The sequence below is a fragment of the Ambystoma mexicanum genome, chromosome 3p (genome assembly GCF_040938575.1).
Source record: "Ambystoma mexicanum isolate Mex_15411 chromosome 3p, UKY_AmexF1_1, whole genome shotgun sequence".
Lineage (NCBI taxonomy): Eukaryota > Metazoa > Chordata > Amphibia > Caudata > Ambystomatidae > Ambystoma > Ambystoma mexicanum.
The window spans coordinates 206,894,044-206,913,610 of record NC_090925.1 but is presented as its reverse complement, the minus strand read 5'-3'; the positions used below and the strand labels follow the sequence as shown (position 1 = coordinate 206,913,610).

General features: G+C 49.3%; 1 protein-coding gene across 1 annotated transcript in view; it reads left to right on the top strand.

Annotated features, from left to right (window-relative positions):
- Nucleotides 1-19,348, top strand: part of MLF2 (myeloid leukemia factor 2) — a 118,307-nt gene extending 98,959 nt beyond the window's left edge. Inside the window, exons 8-9 of the mRNA XM_069650655.1 lie at nt 1,133-1,359; nt 18,782-19,348. Of these exons, the coding sequence (XP_069506756.1) occupies nt 1,133-1,299 (167 nt within the window). The 3' untranslated portion in view covers nt 1,300-1,359; nt 18,782-19,348. The remainder of the gene's footprint in view (nt 1-1,132; nt 1,360-18,781) is intronic.
- The last annotated feature ends 219 nt before the right edge of the window (nt 19,349-19,567 follow it).

Genomic DNA, 19,567 nt, shown 5'->3' with positions numbered 1-19,567 from the left:
AGAGTCTAGAAAGTTACAAATGTACGTAAAGTCAATTTCACTTTACTGCTCTTAGAAACAGTACTTTATCCAAGAGAAGGTATTTAAACCTTGAGGAAATCTGAAAGACTTCCCAGTGCCACTTCACTGAAAGTGCTGTGTGACACAATGCAAAAGATGATGCCTATGGAGTTTGTCAGACTCCACAAGCAAAAGAAACGGAGATCAGAAATCACATTAAAATACATGAGAGAGGGGGAAGAAAAAGGTCCTGCTCTCTCCAGGCAAAAAATGTAAGTCCTAAAGTCCAGCAAAAGAGCTGGGGCCTCTAATGTAGAGGGGAATTGGCATATTAAACTGAGTTTTTTGCTCTGGCAAGAGTTCCTTTCCTCTACTGGAAGCCATTCCATTTTTTTAATGCAATGCCATGATCCACAAATAAGAGGAAACTTAGTTGCTGACACTACCATACCATCTTGGGGGTATTTAAGGTTTAGAGCTGGTGACTCTGGGCTGGAGCGCAAGGATACTAGCCTGGAGGATGTGACACCGGGGCGGGGAGGGAGGGTTGAACAAGAATTTGGTCAGGTTATGCAGTAGGGGAGGATGGAGCATTTGGGGTATTTTCACATCCTCCTCAGAATGCCATGTTCTGGAATGGCCACTAGTTCTAAAGAGCACTTGAGCTTTCATAGTACCGACAGTTACTCCCTTGGAGACATTGGACGTTGGCATTGCATGCTTGTATTGTTTCTTCAAATTTTAGTCTGCTCTAGTCTTAGTTTTATATGCAATATGTTTATTTTAACAAAATCAAGATCAGATTGCCCAAAATCTGCTGGATTATGCAAGACGGTGGACAATAAGGCCTTAGCTACCCGGGTGGGCTCTTCTCCATTAATTCCTCCCTTTTCCAGAGTTTCTGGATTGAGTCTGCTATGTGAGTCTATGCCTGCAAGTTACAAGTTTAAATCCATGTAAGGTGTATCTGGGGTTAATTGACCTACTTTAGATGTGTGTAGCCTGCAAGTCACTGGTTCCAGTCCAAGTAGGTGGATTTATCATTTTGTCAATTAAACTTAGTCTTCCTCCACAATTGAAAAATAACTTTAGTTCATTGACTATTGTGTTTTTTGCCCACTGTTCTCACCAGGTGAGGCACCAGCCTTCAATGAGGAGTTCCAGAGGGAGGTGGGACGATTCCGACCGCATCAGCGGGGTGGCGCAGCTCGCAGACGCAGTGCTTTGGAGGGAGCACCCCTGGCCATCCAGGGACCAGACGCCTTACCCTCCGGACAGGCGCGGCGATATGACTGGTGAAGACCAAGAAAAGTGGGGGGGTGGTAGGGTCACTCCCCCGAAGACTCGCTGGGACCTCTTGTAAGTTATGTGATGGCCTTATTGCGGTTTGAGATGTGTGGGGACTTCTTTTTCTATTTTTTTATCACCATCTGAGAACCCTTTCGCATCTCGTAGGTGAGGAGTCTGGCATCGTCCATGCCTCAAAAAATGTGTCCATCTTCACAACCTGTCCTCTTGAAAAAATTACCCATTCAGTAAAGCATTTTCCTTTAGCTTTTTCACAACAGCTATTAATGTATTACCTGACAGCTTTACCAAACCTCTCCTAAGACATCCCGTTCTAGAGGCAACAGACTCTGTATCCATATTCCAGTCCCATATGTTATTTGCTTTCTAGGTGACTAACTTTGTATACATTTTGTTCATATATAGGTCTATCCAGTGCTTAATTTAAACATTTTGAGCCCTGCCACTTTTGTTACAAAGTCTTGCAGCGGATTGGTGTCGCCACCCACTGACACTATCAATACCACCAACATCCCTATCCACACTACCACTGCATTCAGTGCCATCTCTGCTGACTAGAGGCATCGTGAGAGAATGAATATGGGGAGGGAATGAATTTGTAAGTTCAAGTTTAACAAAAACATCAATGCAACAGGACACTTAAATCTATGGAAAGGTTTCGAGCTACTGTATACATGGCGACCATATAGAGTTACGGGGAGGCCTTGTCCATGGACAGGCCCCCAATGAAACAGATCTGGGCCAATGAGCTGCTTGGGCTTGGTGAGTTATGTGCTTGGTGTCACAGGAGTTCATAAACCCACAAAGTCTTCCTCAAAATTTAAATGCGGATCTAGAGGCTGCTCGCTATTCCAGGGGTCTGCGCTGGGGTGATGCATGTAGGCCGGCGGTCACAGAGGTCGGGCTCAAGGCAAGCAGAGAACTCTTGAGAGAATGATTGTGACACTGCCAGCTACCTGTTTATATATCAAGTCACTGGCTACAGAATGCTTTTGAAGGGCAGAACGGGGCCAGTGCAAGGTTTTTGCAGCCCTATGTTAAAGAGTCTGTCCCCCCCCCCCCGCGTTTACAATAGTGCCCAAGCTGCTGTTATGTGAAGTAATTATTTTGTTAAATCAAAGTATTGGGAAAGGCAAAGGTGTTGCCTACAGAGGAACTGCTCACAGAGATGATCACTTTCATGGTGTCCTCCTAGTAGCCATTGGCGGGTGACAATTGACTCTTTCGAGTAAGAAATGGTGCGCTGTGTGTATGTGGATAATTGAAGGGATGGGTAACTTTCTGTACCTGGCTTGTAATTTCTAACTTGAAAATTGCCACAGTCTTTGGTGTATGTCATTAGCCAGTGGTGGTGACAAACCATAAGAAATGTCTCTTGCAGGTGGAAAGGCTGAAGATTTTGGTCTCCTGTGACTATGCGAAATATTCATATGATGCTACATCAATAACATCATTGGTAGCGCTCTGTGGTCCTTTTGATTAGCAGAATGCCCATTTCTTGTTAACACTAAGACAAAGTAAAAAACTACAATTATGTGCTTGAAGAAAAAGTTGCAAGCAAGCATGCTGTTGGTGAACCATAGATTGAGGAATCAAGCCTACTTCAAGATGCCAGTCTGTGATCTTTAACAACTTGAAACCTCTTCAAAGATAAATATGTAATTCTGAAAAGGGTGTTTGAAATCGGTGCTTTGTGCAGCCTTCATTTCAAGGGAGTTGACTTTTTTCTTTTTACTAAATTGCCCCACCATGTGAATGATGTTAGAAATAGCTTATGCTACCAAACAAACAAATTGCACAAGCTACCTCCCCGTTAACACCAACAAACATGCTACACTTCTCTGTCCACCCAAAACAAATGCAATGATGCACCTTCACACAAGTATGAACCTTCCTCCTTCCAAACCTAAAAGAATGTACCAGGCACCTTTTTTAAATCCACATATGCTCCTTCTTCCCTACATACATAAAATAATTACCCACCGATCTGTTATTTTCTTCTTTGAAACATACAAGTATGCACTTTCCTCCCATCACAAACCAAAGCATATGCCTTCTCCCCTCGCACACACATAATGCACCTTCCACACAAACATGTATGGAACTGTCTCCTTTCTTTTACACATGTGAATATGTGTCATCTAATTAAACATGAAGACTGATTTCTATGTCCACACAAAGAAATCCCTTCCTCTGCTTTCCGGATCATTGAGCGCTCGCTCACTACAACTCCCAAATATTATTTGTGTTCCATTTTCACATACATTTTCTCTTGAGACCCACATAAACACAGGCAGGCATTCATTAATTTGCTCGATAAAGAAACATGAAGTGCTAGGCAATCATTTGCTCATCTTAAACCACCACATAACTATACATTTAACTTTAATATTCTCTCTTGATACATGAGTCGCACACCCTTCTACGAGACACAAAAGAGTAAACTCTCCACAAACCCAAGCGCACACTCCCTTTTAGCGCACATTGTCGTGCCTAACAAGAATGCATTTAATTTAAAGGTAGACCTGCACTCGCCTTCCAAAAAGACAGGCAGGCATTCTGCTACATAAAAGCGTGCACTCCGCCATGCATGATCATTACTTCATATACATTTATATACTCTCCTATTGCATGTGCAAACTTACATTATCACCAACAGTGACTGTCTTCAAAGCGTATAAACAATCATGTTCCTGTATGTGCAAGCATACACTCTGCATTCATAATAGGCTATCAGTTTGCATTTGTGTGCTTAGGATCCCCATGCACACATTTGCAAACTCCTTTCATTAACAAGCACACTCTCATTCAAACACATGCACCCTCTCTCATTCCATATATACAAACATCTGATCCTTGTTAATCTGCTTAGAATTACATGCTATGCATATAATCCGCCATCAAGTGGTAATCGCAGAGTATTGCATCTTTCGTTCAAGGATCGAAAGGGGACGTCGACATGGGCGTGCCTGTAACACTATCCCTAACGTGACGTGTACCCAAAATCCCTCACGCGTCGAGGTCCCTCAGATGTTTTTTTTCCACCCAACTAGTTGGTCGCCATATGCAGAGCTCAAGCGTTATATTGCCATTTCATAATTCCTTTGTCCCTCGACCGGTGGTTGTCTAATCTTCAACTTGCATCTCGACGGTTGTTTTGTGAACCCCTTTGCCAAAGACGTCTGTGGCTTTCGGCGACTGGTGCTTCTGTGGATGGCGTGACCTTGGCCCTCTTTCCAAGCCTATATAGTAGGGAGAGTGGGGCCCTGGGGTTTGATTCCTTGAATACATTTCCTTTCCCCACCTCTTTCCCTTTCTGGTCTGGCTGCCACACTTTACCTCTACTATGGAGAGGACTCCCTTTAAATTTTGCCCGTTCTGTAGCGGCAAGTTCCAGTGGAAAGACGAACACTGCAAGTGCAACAAGTTTCTCCCTCGCGATCACAACGAGCAATCCTGCAAGTCTTACAAACTATTCCGTCCTAAGACACTAGGGGGATAGGCGGACGAAAACAGTGGGCAGCCTACGCTATGCAGGCCAAGAGTGGTTCCTCCATAGGTGCCGTCGCCGACAGCGAGGATTCTAGCGGTAGTCATGCTTCCATTAGACCTTTCCGCAGAACCGTCTGGTTCCCAGTTGCCTGTCCCCGACAGGCATGCCGCTGGCATTGCTATGGGGAGTTCACACCCCAGCGACAGGTGCACACTCGCACCATTGAAGGCTAAGCATTCAACCCCACATGCTCACTCGACGAATACGTTGAGGAAGCAGCAGACGCCAACAGGCCCGTTGAAAGTTTCGGCAGCGCCTACCGGTCTTAACGATCGGCCTCCCTCCCGGCAACCACGACATGCGTCTGGGCATTGTAGCCATAAGGGCGTCTCTTCAAAAAGACACTTGGGCCCTGATGCGCTGTCAAAGAGCGCATCAGCCCCAATGGTTTCGGCATTGCCGAAAACCTCGACGATGTCCGTAGGCGCGTCGAAATCTCCTTCTCACCCACCGGAGTTACGCAAGAGTCTTGCAAATAGACAAATAGTTCATCCTCTTGTCGAGAGGAGTATCCAGCTGGGTCCCAGTCCCTCTCTAAGACTCTGTCTGACAAATCTATTCCTTCTAAGGACTCTGGTCCTTCTGAAGAGTCCCCTCTTCCCCCTCCCCTCCTGACCCTTCTAGCTCCTCTCTGTGGACCAGAGTGAGGTTTGAGAGTTAAATGGATAAACTTTCACAGTTTGTGGACTTTTCAGAAAGGTTTAGAACCCCTAAAAGAGCTAGGGAGGAGGATACCGACCCCACTCGACCATACCAAAGATGCAGAAGCTTTCCAGTCTTGCCCCACAAAAAGAGGTTTTTGAACTTTCAGAACCTGAAGAGGCCTACGGTGATCCCTATGGCCAGGATGACCCTTTGGCCATGACATACCAGATCCGTGCCCAGATTGGGGTAGCGATCAGCCTGCAGAGCAAGCACCTTGGACTTCCCCCACTCATAGTCCGGACCCAGGCGCCCTTTGTCTGGACCCTCCTTCCTCACCTCCTCAAAGGCAAGCATCACCTATTGATGATCTGATCGGATTTTAATGCAATCCTGAAAAGGGCTGCAGAACATTTCCAGATTGCCACGCAGTAGGCTGTTCATCATTTTGACTTTGTGGAAGATATCCTGAAGGAGAAACCTCCCACGAGTCAGGCTATCCCATTATTAAATTCTATCAAACTCCTTGCACCATCCTTGTTGTCCCCTTCCCTTACAAGGGCTTTGAACCCTGGAGTGGAAAAATTGTTTTGCCCCTCTCCTTCTGACGCGTTATACATCCGAGGGCATGCCACTCCAGACTCCCTTGTTGTCACTACCACCAGGAGGAGGGCTAGGGTACCAGTAGCCACTTCTGAGCCACCCCCGATAAAGACTGTACGAAGTTGTACGCTCTTGGCAAATGCATCACCACTTCAGCAGCATATTCGACAAGAAATGCTAATAATTCAACTCTTCTTGCCAGTTATTCTGATATGCAGTGGAACCTGCTTTAGAAAGGCCTCCAGGAGGTCCCTGAACCGGTATGATCACGCCTGCTGGTGATTGTCTCAGAAGGGAAGCTGGGTGTCTCGGAAGGGAAGCTGGTGACTCGCAACAGTCTGAAGAATACACTTGATGCAGCAGAGATGGCGGGACAGACTCTGGCCCAAGGCCCCCTTCTCAAAAGGCACGCCTGGCTTTAAAACACTCAGTTTTAGGCCAAAGAAGCAGGCCTCCTTAATAAACTAACCAGTGGAGGAGACAAATTTGTATGGCAAGGCTGTAGATGATGCCTTGGAGACTGCAAAGAAAGAGCATGAGACTCTGGAGTCTCTAAATCAGATCACTGTCAGGCATTACCAGCAACAGGGAGGAAACTCTTGCCGTCCCTGCGGAGCCAGTCATTTTTCCAGATCTCCACACCAGTATGGCACAGGAGGTACATCATGGTCCTCTGCACAAGGAGCAGCTGGCACCAACCAATACCAGCAGAGGGGACAATGAGGCAGGGGCAGAAATTCCACCCCAAGAGGCTCCCCGGCTTAGGCTCCCAAGTGACTCGCCAGTCTGGTTCCCCCTCCCATGCCTCCCTGGTTGGGGGACGTCTAACATATTTTCTTCACGCATGGGAGGGGGTCACCTCAGACCAGTGGGTGTTCAAGACCGTACGGTTATTGTATCACGTTCGATGCCATCCACCAAGACAGACTCCTATCGCCAGCTCACCTGCAGATTTTGCTGGAAGAGGTGTAGATCCTTCAAGAAAAGGGTGCCATAGAAGTTGTCCCCATTCATCAAGAAAACAAGGGTATTTATTCAGTGTACTTCCTTGTACCCAAAAAGGATATCCCCATGCGCCCTGTGTTAGAATTGCGCCCAGCGAACAAATTTGTCAAGGCACAAAAGTTCAGAATGACAACATTGCTGGAAGTAATCTCTCTGTTAACGCAGGGGGATTACATGGCAACACTGGATATGAAAGATGCATACTTTCATATTTCAATGTTGTCAGCGCACAGAAAGTACCTAACGTTCATAATGGAGGACAAGCAATATCAGTTCAAAGTTCTACCCTTCAGCATTGCCTCAGCCCCAAGAGTGTTTACAAAGGTACTGGCGGTAGTAGCGGCTCACCTGCGCAGGCAGTGCATTGCAGTCTATCCTTACCTCGACAACTGTCTAATAACAGGGGATTTTTCATGCCTATCAAATACCCAGAAGACGGTAGATCTCCCCTTCAGTCTGGGATTCTCGATCAACGAGAAAAAGTCCAGCCTAGACCCCAGTCAAGTCTAGCAATTTCTGGGTGCTCTAATTCTGACCAAAGACTGGCTCGTTTTTCCCTCCAACGAGATGGTTCAGAACATGCTGTTCCAGATCCCTCACTATGTAGCCAGTCTCGAGGTGACCGTACGCAAGGCCACGCGACTGTTAGGGATGATGGCCTCCTGCATTTATCTAGTCCCACACGCGCATCTGCGCCCCATGCAAGAGTGGCTCTCGAGCCAATGGTGTCAGGCCAGCAGACAACGCGACGGTCTAGTGGTTGTCTCGGCAGCCCTCGCTCAGTCTCTGCAGTGGTGGTCGAGGGAGAACCTCTTGCAAGGGAAACGCTTCACCTTTGCAGTAGAAGCCACTCTCACCACGGACGCATCTCTGACTGGGTGGGGGGCTCACCACCTCCACCAGACAGTGCACGGCGTGTGGTCCCCAGTGGTAGCAAGCAACCACATAAACCTGTCGGAACAGCCAACAGTATCCAAAGCCCTGAAGGCATTCCAGACAGACATCCAGGGGAAGATAGTACCACAGCTATGTATTACCTGAACAAACAAGGGGGCACTCACTCTGCAGGGCTATTCAAACTGTCCCAGAACATTTGCAAGTGGGATCTCAAACGCAAGATGTTCCTCCTGTCACAACACTTTCAGGGGAACTCAATCATCTGGCGGACGTGGTCAGCAGAGACTTCCCACTACCCGTAGGGTATGAATGGCAGTTACACAAAGACATTGTTTTCAACATCTTCTCAGACTGGGGATTCCCAGAGATGGACTTGTTCGCAACTCTGGAGAACGCAATGCCTAGTTTAGGCCTCCAGGTACCAGCAGAACGCTCCAAGGGGAACAGTGTTACGCTCACCTGGCTCCCACAGGGGCGTCGGTCGGACCCGGACAGCTGCGGTCTCCACCCACGTGATGCGTAGTGCAGCAATGACTGACTAGATCTGCCCTCCTAATCTTGTCTGCTTAACCCGTAGAAATATTCTCCTGCAAGTGGAGAGATGGATTTAGCCACTTGTGGATTCAAGTGATGGCACCCCCACAGTCCTCCCCAACTAATCACCTCTGAAATGCCCTCACAGCAATCTCACCTTATATTCTTGAAAGATGAGCTCTCCATTCCTGCGTGGATTTGCAGGGGCGCGTCGATTCCCGTTACTTCACTGGTTTGAAGGCTCGGGAGAGTTCCGGAGAGTATTGACTCTGAGGTTCCTGGTGAGGACCAGTAAGTATTAAGTTCAATATGTCCGATGTTCACTCTTGTTCCCCCCTTCCTTTCTTGTCTTGCAGCTGGCTCGTGAGAAGATGCTCTTGTGGCAGCTGGTGGCGCTCAGGTAAGGGTCTGTATTACCCGGCGCTGTCCGGTAAATGTTGCACGAGGAAAACGTGTTTTGTCTCTCTTTACAGATGCGGCACATGAAAATATGGAGTCACAAAAGGATGCCTTCGGTGGTAAATCAGGTAAGTCTATGGTGGTAAGAATTATATTTGTTGGTTCCCTCGGCTCACCTTGTGGTTTTCTTTTGTCTCCTAGGTGCCGATGAGTATGGCGCGGCGCTGCAGCTGGAGGTGCGGGGCGTGCAGAAATGATGTTCTTTACTGGTCCGGATACAAGATGGATCCAGAATCGGGTGTGGAATAGAAATAAGTTCGTTTTCTAACCTTGTCCCTTTCTTTCCTCTTTGTTTTAGGAGCTCCGGATTCGAGGCGGGCGTGGCAGAAGACTGGATGCGGGCTGCAGGCATGGTGAGTGTCACTCTGCTGGATGCAGAGTAACGCGAAGCGTGTGTTGCTGGTTGGGTGTGGTTTAAATAGCCTCAAAAGTAGTCCCAGGTAAGAAGTCCCTAGAACCACACCAGAGTAAAAAATAGTCCCTGTAGAAAAATAGTCCCTTTCAGGCTTCATGTTGGATTGGAGTCATTTGCAGCATGGTCTGCCTGAGGTAAGTAATGACTATGAGCCTGGCGGCTTGGTGGCCTGATGTCCGAGGAGTGAGGACGCAGGCTCCCTGAGCTCCGGCTAACCCACGGCAGTCCGATCCTTTGCTGGGTGCCTTGGCCCACAGACATTACAGACACAGAGACCCACCAACAAAGGAGGCGAAGAACTCTGCTTTCCGCCTTACTCCGACGAAAATCGGACCCCGAGAAGCCTCTGCCACGACTCGGCCCGGCTCCCCCTCCTCCCCGTGCGAGGCGCACAAGATGGCGGCCGCCTCAAGCTGACGGACCCGCCGCGCGCATCGGGGCCGGGGACTGGCGGGCGCGGACACAGGCGGACCCGGGCTGCTCGCGAGTGCCCCCCCCATGCTGATGTCCCTCCCTGGGAGCACAGGGCGAACCCACGGCCTGACAGCCAGAGCCCGCTAAATCCCCATCAAGGACCGGTGGTGCCCCCTCCCCCCACGGCTTGGGTGCCCCGGGCGACCGCCGAGGACCGGCGCCACGCAAGATCTCTGTGCGACGGGGACGCCCGGAGGCGTCGGAGCTGGTGGTGCCTAGGGCCCATTTCAGAGGAGCTGCACGACGCGGAGTGGCGCCGACCCACGCCGGAGGAGCTGCGCCTGCCGGCCCGTCTGGTGAGTGTTCTCACCGATCGTCGGGCCTGCTGTGCCCGCTGGAGGGGCGCTGCACTCCATTCCGGGGAGGTGTGCCGACGGACCCCGCCGGGGCCGCTTACCCCGCCACCCAACGGACACTCCAACATCGGGGGCCTGCTGCCCGGCTCCCCAACCCACAGCAGCATAATTCCGGACTCCCGGACAGCCACCTCGACATAGGGGGGCCGACCCCCTGCTCCCCGAAGCGGATCCTGCCTCGCCGACGGGGACCGGGTCATCACCCAACCACCCGGCCCCGCGACCCTACATTGTAGCCCATCCGTGGTGCTCACGGAAAATCCCCTCCTGGGGCTGGTGACCCAACCTTCCTCACCTATCAAGTGAATCTACGGCCACACCACACTGGACGAATCAATCAATCGAACTCTGTCGATTCGCTCTGGGGAAGCCTCCCCTACCGCTCCAGCCACATACCACACCACTTAAACGGTGCCATCTCAGGAGCCCCCTCAGAGGCCCTATCACATCATAGACCACCCCATGGTCCCAAGAGACGCTACCACTCCCTGAGGCCCAGAATATCAAGGTGAGCGGCGGAACCACACATTGGTACACTGGGCTGAGACAGCCTCTGAGTGCCTACACAAGATATTTCCCTCAAGGGGAACTACAGACACGCTGCATCACTTGCTGAGACCAAGCTAAAAAGAGATGGCCGCTGCCAGGAACAAAGCCAAGAACGCCACACTAGACCCCTTCATGACACCCAAGCCTCTCCCCACTGCCCAATCCACCCCGAAGAACCCAACAAATCGCGATGGCCCAGAAGAGGAGGCCAGGCATAACCAACTGCTCGAGGCGATCGCAGCCCTGAGAACATTCATCGACACGAAAATAGGGGAGGTTAAGGCTGATATCCAACTCATAAGGCAAGATGCCCGCAACTTAACAGAGCGCGTAACCATCATTGAATCTTCCCAGAAAGACATCTCAGACGGGACATCGTCGTTACAGAAAGAGGTTGCAGACCTAAAACACAAAGTGAGCTTCCTGGAGGCAAGGTCCGAGGAAGCAGAAGGGCGGGCCAGACGAAATAATATCAGGATCCTGGGCATACCGGAAGGGACAGAGAACATCGACCCGACAGCCTACGTAGAAGCCCTAATACAGCAGGAAATAGGGGCATCGAACCTCTCACAGGGTTTTGCCATAGAGGGAGCCCACAGATCACTTCAGAAGAGGCCTCCTCCCGGATCCTATCCCCGCCCCATCATCGCTAAGGTCCTCAACTTCCGCGATGGTGAGGTGATCTTGAAATTCTCAAGAGACGGAGGAGAAATAGAGCGGGGCAATTCAAAGATCACCATATACCCCGACTACACCCAATCAGTACAGAGAGCAAGGAATTCCTTTGTTCCGATCAAGGCCAGGCTGAGGAAACTAAACCTGAAATATATGCTCCTATACCCCTCACGACTAAAAGTAATCCATAAAGGGCGTGCGATATTCTTAGAATCACCAGAGGCGGCCACCATGTGGATGGAACACAACAACCTGGCTAAGATTCCTACAGAATCCGCACCTGAGAATCACAAAGAAAGCACCCAGGGTTGATCGCTTACTACCATGGCCGGGGCACCCAAGCCCCTCACATCGCACCCTAACCCAGAACGAAGCTACACTACCACTGAAGCAAAACTACCAAGCGAGAATGCTGAATGACTGCGGGACTTGCCTGGCCCCTCACCCATGGACACAGACCGCGCACCCACCGATGACCAGTGCAGGCCAGTTGCCTACACGCACCCACTCGCGCCAGAGACCCGGATTAGGTCAGACAGCGCGAGAGCTCCCGAGCACTGCACTCCGGTGACAGAAGCTGGGCGCGTCAGTTACAGTTACTTTTTTCAAGTTATTATCGTTTCGACTGTCCTACCTCAGATGAACAATGACTGGCCTGGTCTGGACCCCGATCCAGGGGCTCTCTCCACCCAACCCACACAAGCGAGGCAACATGCATCTCACGATGCACCACATTCGACAAATGAGGAAGGGGAAGTGCTCCCCATAATGAGGAACCCACTCACGCAATGGCAGCAAAACTCAAGTTAATCACATGGAACGTCAGAGGGATGGGAACATACATACGGAGAAACCGAATATACTCCTACCTAAAGAGGAAAAGAATATCCCTGGCCCTCCTTCAAGAAACGCACCTAACCAAGGAGGACACAGACAAGATGGCGGACTACTGGGGGGGCCAGGGCAACGGCTCATCCTTCTCAAAATACGCAAGAGGAGTCTGCACGTGGGTGAGTCCGGAAATACCTTTTCAACAAATGGGGGTTGAACTGGACAAGGAAGGAAGGTATGCAATAGTGTGGGGCATGCTCGAGAACTCCCCCCCTATGCATAGTAAACTCGTACTTTCCTCATCACAGCATACCCTCTCACATCAAGGAACTATGCGCCAGACTGCTGCACTACAGAGAATACACGTTCATATGGGGGGGGGGGACTTCAACTCCGTCATGAATGCTGAACTAGACAGATCAATAACCCCACGCACAGCCAACAGCCCTTCCCCAGGGCCCCTCTCCAAGATGGTGGCAGACCTACACTTAACAGATATTTGGAGGGACCTCCACCCCTATGACAGATCATACTCATTCTATTCGGCTCCCCATAACCTCCACACCAGGCTAGACTATTTCTTCATCGCCAATGAGCTAACCCCACAAGTAGAACTCGTGGAATACATGGGCAGATCAATATCGGACCACTCCCCCCCTACTGCTACAGCTCTGCTTCAAGGGCCCTCGCCCACCCATCCCGATGTGGCGCATGCCAGTAGATGCCCTGACCGACCCAGCGTTCAAGGACACCCTAGGAGAAAAGTTGGAAGAATACTTACTGATAAACAATGGCTCAGTTGAGAAGTGGAGCACACTCTGGGAGGCGATGAAAGTGGTGACAAGGGGAGAGATAATCGCCGAAGCTGGCGGGATCAGGAGACAACTACGCAGGGATCTAGGGGCAGTGGAGGAGAAAATTAAACAACTCGAAGGGGATGGTCCACTGACTACTGAAAAGGAATCGGAACTGAAACTGATCAGGGAAGACTGCAGAGAAGCATGGGAGAGACTCTCAAAGTTCGACTTTTCTGTCCGCACCCTGAAGGCCCACAGGGAAGCAGATAAGCCGGGCAGAATACTCGCATGGTTGTGTAGAAAGGAACACCCGAGACAAGCCCTCAAGGAGATCAAAGATAGCATGGATGTGACCCGCAGGACACAACAAGAGATCAACGACACCTTCACGGATTTCTATAATGACCTGTACGCTCACAAGATAGAGATTCCTGCGGCAGACATAAGAGACACCCTGGCTGAAGTAGGACTACCCAGATTGAACCAAGAACAACGGGACAAACTGGGAGAAGCCATCACGATTGAGGACGTCACAGATGCGATCAGATCCCTATCCACAGGCAAGGCCCCCGGAACAGATGGCCTCATCCCAGAATTCTACAAGGCCTACGAGGAGACCTTGTCCCCTGTACTGCATGCAGTATACATGGAGGCATGAGTTGGGCACTCTCCCCAACACCATGAGAGAAACTCTTATCGCCCCAATGCTTAAGCCAGGCAAACCAGCTGACGGGTGCGATTCGTATCGCCCACTGGCGCTCCTAAACTATGACGCCAAAATATTGACAACCATATTGGCTAAGAGGCTTTCGAGGGTGATTGGATCTCTGGTGCACGAGGACCAGAATGGCTTTGTTCCAGGACGAAACACCACTGCCAACCTCAGGAGGCTCCAACACATAATAGCACACACGACCGAAAGCGAAGAGGACCTAGCAGTACTTTCACTGGATGCCATAAAAGCCTTCGATTCTATTTATTGGGAATGGCTGATAGAGACCCTGAGGGAATTTGGACTCGGAGAGCACTTCATCCGCTGGATCAAGGTCCTCTACACCGACCCAGTAGCAAGAGTCAAAACAGGTGCAATGGTATCTAGGGCCTGGCCCATCCAAAGGGGCACCAGGCAGGGATGCCCGCTCTCACCAATGCTGTATATCCTAGGACTGGAACCAGTGGCAATATACTTTAGGAAACAGTTCTTCGACGCTGGCATCAGCATTGGTGGGTCGGACAACATTATCTCCCTATACGCAGATGACGTCCTTCTATACCTGCGCGACCCCCTCGAAAATGCCCCGATAGTACTGAATGTTTTGGACAACTTCGCAAAATATTCGGGGATCAGATTCAGTAGACAGAAGCCATGCTCGTTCCCACTTGCAAGGCTAAAGGATAAACCTGTGGAAGAGCTTCCAGAGATCGGGATCCGTTGGCAGGTCGACACCTTTCGATACCTAGGCCTTGATATCACACACACACACACCAATAGCCACCCACAAGTACAACACCGAGGCGACAATGACTGGAGTGCGTAGATCCATGCAATTCTGGTCGAAGCTCCCGCTCGCCATGATGGGCCGAGCTGCAATATCCAAAATGATAATTCTCCCCAGGTTCCTCTACTACTTCATCAACGTGATATTCTACATCCCCCCACCTTTCTTCAAGAAGCTAGAATCCATGATGAGAGACTTTCTTTGGGGACGAGCCAGGCACAGACTCACTCTAAACGTCCTCACACTCGCCTATGCCGAAGGCGGTATCCAACTCCCCGATTTCCAAAGGTACTTCTTGGCGGCTCAATCGACACACCTAGCAAAATGGCTATCGGATGAACCCACAGCAGAGCTAAATCTGATATCCCAATCCTCCTCACCACTACACCCCAAAGAGCTAATTTGGAACACTCGAGCAGGGCCGCCCAATCCACCCATGATACTGGAGGTGGGGAGACAGGTATGGAGCAAGGTGAAATCCATAGTCGGACTACATCACTCATACACACCCGACATTCCCATGCTGGCGGACACCTGTAAAACCTCCAGTGACTTAGCTACGATGAGAAGATGGGAGAGCTATGGCCTTTACACATGAGGAGACATGTTCCACGAGGGACTATTCAGGGACTTCGATTCACTCCAAGAAAGGGAGGGGCTTCCGCCAGGCCAATTCCTCTGGTACCAAAGAGTGAAACATGCAGCCAAAGAGAACTGGGACGAATGGCCCGAGGAGCCAGAGACACACCCCCTCCTGAGAGAAATATACGAACTTAGTGATGGATGGAGACCGACATCCAGGCTGTACACCCAAATAAACAACAGACCCAACCCAAAGAGCACAAAGCTGAAAGAAAAATGGGAGACAGACCTGGGAACTGAAATCACGGAGACCGAGTGGTCAAGAGCCCTGATATACCCAAAGGAGGTATCTAGGAATGCCAGGTTTAGACTGATCCAACTGAACATACTCTACAGAACATACATGACCCCGCACAGGATATCCACGTTCAACAACATAGCTGACCCAAAATGTCCCTGGTGCTCCTCAGACCCGGCAGACATGATCCACATGTTCTGGACCTGCCCCAAATCTCAAACTATGGCAAGCCGCCGAACAAACCTGCAGGAATGCTGGCCTAGAGACATACGAGTGGACACCCAAGGAATGCCTACTGGGCACTTACCCAAGACTATCTAAAATCAAACACCTAACAAAGGTCATGGATATGGCCTGCGTGCTAATCAAGAGGACAATTGCCATGGCCTGGAAATCCCCAGCAGGCCCCAGATATGAGCCCTGGATCAAATAGATGGAGAGGTGGACCACGGCTGGGACCGAAGCCTGGGAGGAGGGGAACAGACTGGGAGGTGATGACGTGAGCAACACACTAGAGGCTTGGAGGGCCCTCCTCAGAAACATGATCTTTTCAACAACCTATAAACCTCCCTGAGCCTGTCCCCTCCCGAACCCCAGAAGACGACAGCCAGCAAAAAATGGCCCATCAAACCTAACTATCCAACGTTGTCCCCGCCCCGAGTGGACAAATACAGAGAACTGGCTCCAGACCCATGCCCCTAACCTAGAAATGAGGAATACGAGCCCTTAATACACGGTGGGACAGTCAACGTTGTTGTTTTGTTGGTTTGTTTATTTGTTGTTGCATCTTTATAAGACTAATTGGCACACAACATATGCATCAGACGATATGACCCAGTGAAGTTGCTTAACAGATATTCTTTTCTTATGTATGTACATTTACAAATGCCAATAAAAACATTTAAAAATAAATGAGCCTGGCGCCTTAGGCGCCAGGACTGATTCCTACTATGAGCCTGGCGCCTAGGGCGCCAGGACTGAACGCAGATAGCCCATAGCCGGGGCTGCTGAGGTTTTACTAAATGTCTAGATGCCTGCTCCTGGGGCTGATGGGCTTGGTCCGTATGCCTGGGGGTAGGCATCATGACAAACAGTCTCTGGATAACATGGTCAGGGAAATTTGTCTATGCTCCTCTTCCGACCTCCCCAACCCCCTCACCCACGGTTTGCGCCACAATTTATTCCAAAGTTCCATGTGAACCAATCGATAGAACTACCCACCTTCTTGCAGAACCCCACTAACGTGGCAGATAGAAGCCTCCACACACTTGATGTGAGGAGAGCAGTGATATATTATCTGGAGAAAACTAAACCACTAAGAAAGACAAACCAGTTTTTCGTTTCAGTGGCCGCTGGTAGAGAAGGAGACCCTGTCTCTATATCAGCTATTTCTAAGTGGATTGTAAACTGCATCACACTATGCTAGAGAGCTGCCCTTCAAGCCTAGAGCACACTCTACTCGGGAGGCATTGGGGCTTCCATAGCATTAATTGCAAATGTTCCTCTTGAGTCCATTTGTAAAGCAGCAACCTGGAGTTCTGCACACACATTTACACAACACTACTGCCTAGATACACACTCCAAGTCTGACTCTCAGGTGGGACAAGCGGTGCTAAAACATCTTTGGTACTGTTCCTTCACGCATCCCACCACCACCTCTGGATACTGCTTGCTAGTCTATTCACAGCATGTGACTCTAAGCAGATTAACGAGCATCAGAAGACATGCATTACTTACTGTAATAGCATTTCTGATGACTATCTGATTCTGCTTAGAATCACATGCACCCACCCTTCCTCCCTTCTTGGAGTAGAAGGAACATGGACATCTTACACCTCTCTCTTTTGTACTCCCTCACCATAGTCCTAAGGCTCCCTCATGGCAGAAGAAACACAATCGTAGGGACCTTGACGCATGAGGGTTTTTGGGTACACTACACATCGCGTTAGGGATAGTGTTTCAGGCACGCCCATATCGACCTCCCCTTTCGATACTCAAAGATGCAGTACTCCACGATTAACACTAGATGTGGGACTATATGCACAGCATGGAATCGAAGCAGATACAATCAGAAATGGTATTATGGTAAGTAATGCATGTCATTCGCACTCCCCAAAGTAGCACACACAAGCACACGCAGATACCTTGACAATGCAAATCTTCCATAGTCCCACACCCTCATTTCACAACTTATCTGTGCTAAATGCCTGCACTCACTCGCATTCAAAAATACTTTGTCAATATAAACATAATTTGTTCATAATATACATTAACAATTTCCAAATGATACTTGTAGTTCATGTACCGCTGAAAGCATTTGAAGTACACTGTAGCGTTGGACATTCATAATGCTACTCACTCAGTCCTTTACAGATTCCAATTTCATTAGCACTCCTATTTCACGAATACTGTGGTATCCCCTGGACCTCCTGGTGCCTCAGGCAGGTTGTGAGGGCTGGGCTGCTTACAGCAGGGTTTCCACCAGAGAAAGGAGGTTTCTGGTATACAACCAAATTGAGCAAAGCAGTGCATGGCATAAACGTATGAAAAACTTGTGACGGTCATCTGCACTTTTCAGTAATGGGACAGTGAGTTAATACTCTGTTCTGGAGGTTGTAGCCAGATCTTATTGGGTTGCGTGCAGAGAGGCATAGACTGGGCAGGGCCTAAGCGGGTAAGGCCCACCCCAAAAAACTGTAAATGTCCACTCAGCAGAACTGTGTTACACTCAGTGTAAATGAGCAAGGAACGATTTCTTCACCCTGTTCTTGTGCCGCTCTAAGCCCCTAGGCAGAAGAAGTGCCTTGAAAGGGGGGGGGTCTACAAAGCGACCTTTCGGAAAGGCTTCGAGCTAGCAGTAGAACAGCATTAAGAAAGCATGCTGCAGCTTGTCTTTTCTCTACTCTGCCGTGAAATGCCATCATGAGATTAACGTGATGATATGCATTACCAAAAGAAGTGCCTGTGTTCAGCCCCCCTCCCTGCAAATTCTGTCCTGGGGTTGAACACCGGCGAACACTAGCACAAATTAAGCACTGCCAGCTTTTGACACGACAGGCTGTGCAATCTGGTGACTATCCTTTCTCCTAGTCAACCCCTGTGGTGGCATGCTGTTTCCCTGTGCCCATCTAGTGGGCAATTCAACCCTAGGATTCACAGGCTTGGTTTTCTTGTTGCTGCCGTTAGCCTCCAGCCATGGATGTAATGAGCTTTTGTATCTGCATGTACATCCTTATTCCCTCACCTTTAGCCAGAGCCCATCTTTGTTTTTTGTTCTGAGTGGCTGTTTTCTTCTTTCTTACAGGTACAGACCGAGAAATGAAGAATCCTCCATTGCCATTCGGAGCCCGGCAGAAAATACCAAGGGGTGGGGCGAGATGGGATGAAGCAATATAGGAACAAGGACAGGGGCTACTTCTGTTTTTATTTTTGCAAGGAGGTTGAATTGCATTTTTTTTCTTTCATTCTGTGCCTCGACACCGCTCACATGCACACACTTTGCAGGCGTCTTTCCCCACTTTTTAAATAGTATGACAGTTTTCCTTTTCTCCATGAAGCAATTTTAATCCCTTGTGTCAGCATGGCTGAGTTCCTGCTTTGCTTTGTTTGTGGGTAGCGGGAGGTGGTTGAAAATTAGTTACAAATTACAAATAATTTAAGAAACCGTAGTTGAGCAAGTTTGCTTACGGGTGCCTCTGGGCCCGTAGCCCTAGGATAGGGGAGGGCGTTCCAGGAATGGGAAATCGTGTTCCTTTGCATCATGTAACTTGTATCTAGATATTTAGATGCAGTTTAATATAAAAAGAAAAGACAAAAAAAGGATGTTCTGGGTTGAAAGAATAAGAATAAGAATAAAAGTTATTTGAACAAATGCAAGAGCACCATTTCTTTTGGCCCACACGCTGGCGTATATCCGTGTCTGTTTCTATGCGGCCTGTCCACCAAAACAAAAACTCAACAAAAGTATTTAGTATTATTGGCAAATTCCTCTCTTCAAAACTTGCCAGCCTACGTTTCAGTGATTGGCACTGTGGACCACACCACTTTTTAGTTTGTTTACGGAAGGCTGCCATTGCCTGGGCTTCAAGTT